Source organism: Triticum aestivum, chromosome 1A (assembly GCF_018294505.1).
Source record: "Triticum aestivum cultivar Chinese Spring chromosome 1A, IWGSC CS RefSeq v2.1, whole genome shotgun sequence".
In the NCBI taxonomy this organism is placed as follows: domain Eukaryota; kingdom Viridiplantae; phylum Streptophyta; class Magnoliopsida; order Poales; family Poaceae; genus Triticum; species Triticum aestivum.
Genome location: NC_057794.1, coordinates 281,688,668 through 281,694,870, shown reverse-complemented (window position 1 = coordinate 281,694,870; position 6,203 = coordinate 281,688,668). Strand labels below are relative to the sequence as shown.

Here is a 6,203-nt window from a genome sequence, read left to right as displayed (position 1 = left end):
TGTGCCGCTGGTCGACCAGCTCTCTCACCTCAAGAATGACATATTCCCATTAAACAATTAGTGTTTCTAAACTATTTAAAGTTATGAAAGAGAAAATAACAACAAATATACTTGCTTATGAGAAATAGTATGAGTGAACAACCATTTTTTTTAGTTTCTAGATCGAAATAATAATGTGACAAGATAATTGATATTACTTCCTTCGGTTCATCTTAGATATCGCTGATTCAGTTCAACTCAGTATTAATCAGTGACATTTAATAGTATATTCGAATTTGCCAATCTTTCAGCCCTAAGTTAAGTTCAGAAAAATAGCATTTAATAGTTTATTTGAATTTACAGATCTTCCAGCCCTAAATTCAGAAATCAGAAAAATAAAAAAGGCGCAGGATGTTCTGGGTCCTGCTGTCATCCTCCCGGTCCAGCCAAGCTAATAACTGCAGGGCACTAGCATTAAACCCATCCCAAAAATAAAGCCAAAGAAAAAAAATATAAATCGGCTCCCCTCTCCGTTCCTAGCACTCCACACTTCTCCCCTCCTCCTCCACCTCCACCTCCACCTCTGCCTCTGGGTAGATCTCTCGCTGTAGCCATCTCCGGCCACGGCGGCCGGCATTAGAAGCGGCGGTGGGAATCAAGGGAGCGGTGGCCGGGTGGGTAGGAGTGGCGGTCCGCGGCGATGTATAAGAACCAGCTTCAGGAGCTGGCGCAGCGGAGCTGCTTCAACCTGCCGGCGTACACCTGCCTGCGGGAGGGGCCGGACCACGCGCCGCGGTTCAAAGCTGCGGTCATCTTCAACGGCGAGCAATTCGAGAGCCCCGGGTTCTTCACGACGCTCCGCCAGGCCGAGCATGCTGCCGCCGAGGTCGCCCTTGCCGCGCTCGCCCGGCGCGGCCCCTCTTACTCCCTAGCCGCCCGCATCCTGGTACGACCCCCCTCCCTCCATCCTCTAGCTTCTACTAGCTGTTCCTGTTGCTCTGATTTGTTCTGGGTGTTTCTCGAGTTTACCTTTGCTCGCTAGCATCTGTTCGTGGTTGAATTAAAGGGAGCTTCTCCAGGGAGGGATTTAACTGATCCTCTCATACTACAATTAGTACTGTCACCATTGTTTGTTCTCACAACTCATTGCGGAATTCGCGTGGGTGATTAGCCATGTACTACTAGCTTATGAGTTCCGCACAGGCCACAGGGGAATGCAGGGGATTACGGAGAAATCTTGCACGAATACATGGTTTACCTTGGTCTTTTTAGTTCGATCAGATTCGTCGCTTAGTCGTGGCTTCTAGGTTTTGTCTCGTTTGGAACTGGGGGCTTGGGGCTTCGTCAGCGGCATGACCGAACGCGGAGTAAGCAGTCAGCACGAAAAGTTCCGCGTCAAAAACTTCAGCGTATTTCTCCTTTCCCAAAAGGAGGATCCCCCCAGAAAAAGTTGCCGATGAAGTACTAGTTCAGTTACTATTTTCCAAATTCATCTGTTTAACAAAAGTAATCTGTTCCCTCGCTCGCACAGTGGAGTAATTTTTGAAAAGAATAGATAGCTGCCACTCTACGTAATAATGCAGTACTAATAGACGCAATTAAGTGACTTAATTATTCGTACTACGACAAGCCGCCCATGGATCCCCATTTCTTTAATCCGTCGTTAATTGTGCTCTCGCGACGTAACGGCGACGGATCCCCACCAATAATTTTCAATCTAGCCCGCTCATAGGAGTTGGCGCTCGGGTCCTGGCCGGCCGCAACTCCCACGATTTTCCACCGGATTCGTCAGCCCCTCGCCAGAAAGTCTTCGTAAGCCCTGATTAACATTAACTAAACCCGGGCAGTAATAATGGCGCATTGATGGGGGGCGAGTAAAACCCCGCCGTATGAACCTGACCCGGAGCGGAAGCCGAGTTGCAGTAAAGACTAGTAGTAGTAGTAGCCTTCCCGGTACGCGCGGTGGGAAGAAGATGCCATGGGAACACGTTATACTGCTACGACTGGTAATACTAATAAGAAAAGGAGAAAGAAAAGTGGCGGGTACACGGCGGCACATGTGCTCGTTTGACCTGACAGCGAACGGGACGTGTGTGGCTTTGGACTGGGATCAGCGGCCGTGTAGGGTGATGAGAGAGATCAGTGGCGAGCAAAACTTTTTTATCGTGGGGGTGGGCGTAGATTAGGTTTCGGTCTTCACAGTGGTGTGTATTAATGGCGAGGGGCGTGGGGGTGGGTGGGCGGGATTGAATGGGAGGCCGCCCGCACCTAACCCGGCGTCGCAGGTCAATGCGGATGGGCCCGGGGGGTTTAGTGGCAGGCAGGCCCCCACGCAGCCCACAACGAGGGGGTTGGATGGATGGTGGTGCCATTCTGTGTGTGCTGCCGGGCCACTACGGCCTTGGCGTTGGTGTCGCCGAGTGCGTGCGGTCAACTCGGGCTAGCCATGGGTGCGCCGCCGTTGCCTAGTGCGGGGTGCTTTGGTTCCTTCTTTGTGTCTCATCTCTGGGAGGGAGGACGTGGGTGGGTGTCGCTGCTGGTGCTAGTGCGGGCTGCCGTCGCTTTGCCCCCTGCCTTTTAGGCAGGCAGCGCAGGATCCTGGTGCGGGCTGAGTGCGACCGCCGACGCGTTCGTACATGGAGAGATTGCTCCGTGGAATTTTGGTGATTTGGTTCGAGACTGCTTGTTCCCAATTGCCTAAACAAGGTCATGATATTTCTGACCAAAGTTCTTGCAAATGATGGTTATGGATTTGGTTGGCAGAGGGGGTCTGGTTCTGGTGAATTGGATCCCTTTGCGTTTACTGTCATTTGGAAATACTGTTGGTCAAATGTTAGGCAGGTCTCATTGTTGACTGCATTTAGGGTTTGACCTTTCAGAGTTTGGACTATGAAAGGAATTGGTATTAGTATTCCACCGATTCGTGATGATTGTTAAACAATATTTGTTGCAGAAAGGGCTATGACATCAATTGAAAATAAAAACATTAAAAAATGGGAAAAGTTTCACAAAAACTTTAAACTCCGAAAGCGATGGTAAATAGTGATAGGGTAGTTGCAGCCGAGTATTGAGCCATTGTTTCTACACAGTTAAAAATGGTACTGTTTACAATTTCTTTAGAAAAATCCTCTTCAGGTCCATTGATGTTATATCTGTAGATTTGTACAGTTCAACTGACTCCGACTCCTTAGTCTAAGTGAACTTCGTGGTCAAGTACCTCCACCCTCGGGTCTCTTAGATGCTGACTGGGATGTTACTATTTATATCAGTAGTTGTTCAAATACTAACAGATGAGAATTGTTTGCTTTTATTATCAGATGGTTTGTATCCAGAATCTGTCTATGTTTTTTTTAACTCACCTCTAAATGTGTCCATTTTGCATTAGAAGACGAAGAATAATCTATGTAGTTTTGGAAACTACTCATGTTCCTTGGTTAGATTAATCAGTTTTGCTAAGGCAGATGTTCCATCATGTTAACTACCTTTCTAATTAGCCAATAGCTATAGATAACTCAACGACCACTTCCTATTTAAACTTTTATAAACCGTAATCATTGCTGTTGAAGTATATTAGATAGGCCAGCATTGTCTTAATTCAGAAGTCATCTTGCTTTTTAATTCTGAAAGCCTTCCTTCTTTGTTTGATATTATTGGCTTCTGTTCATGAAAGAGCAATGGCTGATCATTGTCTCTTAATCATTAACCTGTTTCCGTGATTTCTCTTTGATCTTGCAAGTAGTGTCATGTATCCACAACTTTTACTCCATAATCTGTTACACTACTTACTTCTGGTGGTACATTTATGTTAAACAGGATGAAACAGGGGTTTACAAAAACCTTCTACAGGAAGTAGCCCAGAGAGTTGGGGCACCGTTGCCTTCATATACAACAGAGCGGTCTGGCCTTGGTCATCTGCCAGTTTTCACATGCACAGTAGAGTTAGCGGGGATCACCTTTACAGGTGATCATGCTAAGAATAAGAAGCAAGCTGAAAAAAATGCTGCTTCTGCAGCCTGGGCTTCATTGAAACAATGTGAGTGTTTATTCATTGCAATGCATTGTTCATTAAACAAAGAATAGTGTCATTCCTTTTTCGTAGTTTCTACGACCACATTATTCACCTAAAAGAAAGGAAACTTTTGTGATCCTAAATTATTTTTTTAGGTCTAGCATGCGAATGACCCATTCCTCTTAAGTTCTAATCTAGCTAGGTGCATTTGATATGCCATTTCACTTAGCAGAGCTTTCCTGTAGTGGCTAAATGGACCATTAACTGATGTGTCTCTCATGCCAGCTTGATTTTATTTTGATCTCATTACAGCATCTGTAAAATATGTTTGTCAATATCTGCTGTGTAACATTGTCATTACAGTATTACACAGCAGCACTTCGCTCATGTTATTTCCCTCTCTGAAACAGTGGCACGTGAGGAGGCGACTACGACCAATGAACCGGAGAACAATGATGAGCAGGAGCAGATGAGGATTGCCCGAGCCCTTCTCAACTACCGCACGAAGGAAAAGATAGCGATGGCCAATAATCCCAATGCTTCACCATTTCCCAAGAAATTTCCCATGCAACCAGAGAGGAAGCCTTGTTTTGGTCAATCCTCTCAGTCCAGTTACTCGAAGATTCTTCCTCTATTCCGGCCAAAGTCTAGTTCAAGATCCAGACCAGAGTCACCAGCCGCGGCTGATGGAGCATCACAGTCACCGTTCTGGCCCATTGAAAGCTCTAATTCAAGGTCGAGGTTCCCGGCCGCAGAAGCTGCCCCTTATGTCCCAGTTGGGCACTACCGTATGCCTTGCCATAGTATGGCTCCTCCGGTCACAGTCAGGAGCTCTATCCCTGTGTTCTCTGCTCCACCTCTCCCACCTCCAAGTGGACGCACACAGCAGCTTCCTCCTCTCCTGAGCAACCCACCGTCAGTCCGGATGGCATCCCCAGTTCGCATCAGGCCGGCTTCTCCACACTTTGCTCCCTCGGGTCCTGCTCAGCGTCCAAGACCTGTGATGTCTGTTCAGATGAAGGATGTGCAGCACAAGGCAATAAGGGAATCGATGTCGTCTGTGATCCCTGTTCAGGTGAAGGATGCGCAGCAGAGGCCAACCAAGGAATCGCCGTCATCTGCGATGACTGTTCAGGTAAAGGATGCGCAACACCAGCTGTTTAAGCGATCGATGTCGTCGTCTGTGATGCCCATTCAGATGAAGGATGTGCAGCCCCAGCCAGCAAAGGAACCATTGTCAGAAGGTAAGGACGCACCACCTGCGGCGACTGGGCCTCCGGTTAAGATTGAGGCTCCAGATCAAGTCAAGGAAGCTTCAGAGGTGGTCACCAGTGAAGTAGTCCCATGCCCTGCTGCTGCTGCTGCTAGTTCTGCTTCTACTTCTACCAGTGAATACAGCGCTGTGACATCAAGCCAGTCTGGGGCTGATGATGATGCGGACAAGGGTGAAGAGGCGCGTGAGGACGTCCTGGAAACTGAAGCAGCACTGGAGGAGGGCATCATCAAGCTTTTAGAGATAAAATGACTTTGAGTGAAGCGCAAACCATCTTGTCCTTGTTGTCAGATTTTGTAATTAGCTGCCTCCTGTGCACATCACATCCCTTTCTGTTTAGTTTTTGGCATGCGTCGGTTGGTTAGGGGCTCGTGGGCAAGCTGCATTCTGGTAGGGACACCTTAGCTTTTTGTTCATGCAGTGGTTAGGTGGTTTGCCCGGTTGCTCGGAGTCGGAGATGGTTATACTTCCCTGGATATGGCAGTTGGTGGTCGATCTGGCTGGCTTTACCTTTACCCCCCAATGATGAGGTGGACACTGCGTGCCTCTAGGGAAGGATTATGAGGTGGCAATTATTACATCCTAAACTTGGTAATTATTACTGTCGTCGATCCATCGTCCTGGTTTGCATTGTTAATCCATGTTTTGGTTGGCTTTTTGTTCTCTGGTAGTATACATTTACTGCTGCTCATCATATTACTATCTCTCTCAGTTTACAGGGCATGCGCGTACCTTTAGGTCGTCAATTTGAACAACCTAATATAAGTCATATATTATAAAAAAGTATATCAACATAAACTTCCGAGGTAGTACTACATTGATATGATGCAAGTTAAAATGGGGGTCGAGTTTTACTCTGCTTGCTCCTCCTCGTCCTTCCTTCGGGAATGTGACGTGAGCAGTGCTACTGCATGACACCGGTCCCCGTCCGCCCCAAAGCCA

At 47.4% G+C, this 6,203-nt stretch overlaps 1 protein-coding gene across 1 annotated transcript; it reads left to right on the top strand.

The window, feature by feature from the left end:
* The first annotated feature begins 506 nt into the window (after positions 1–506).
* Positions 507–5,924, top strand: LOC123046060 (double-stranded RNA-binding protein 6). Its single transcript, XM_044469353.1, has 3 exons — positions 507–925; positions 3,793–4,012; positions 4,399–5,924. Exons 1-3 carry the CDS (start codon positions 680–682, stop codon positions 5,511–5,513), a joined length of 1,581 nt encoding a protein of 526 aa, XP_044325288.1. The 5' UTR covers positions 507–679; the 3' UTR covers positions 5,514–5,924.
* The last annotated feature ends 279 nt before the right edge of the window (positions 5,925–6,203 follow it).

Excerpts from the sequence above, each read along its gene's own strand:
- LOC123046060 (XM_044469353.1), top strand. The coding sequence starts at position 680 with ATGTATAAGAACCAGCTTCAGGAGCTGGCGCAGCGGAGCTGCTTCAAC. Across the intron at positions 926-3,792 it reads CCCTAGCCGCCCGCATCCTG|GATGAAACAGGGGTTTACAA; the intron begins GTACGACCCCCC and ends TATGTTAAACAG. Across the intron at positions 4,013-4,398 it reads CTGGGCTTCATTGAAACAAT|TGGCACGTGAGGAGGCGACT; the intron begins GTGAGTGTTTAT and ends TCTCTGAAACAG.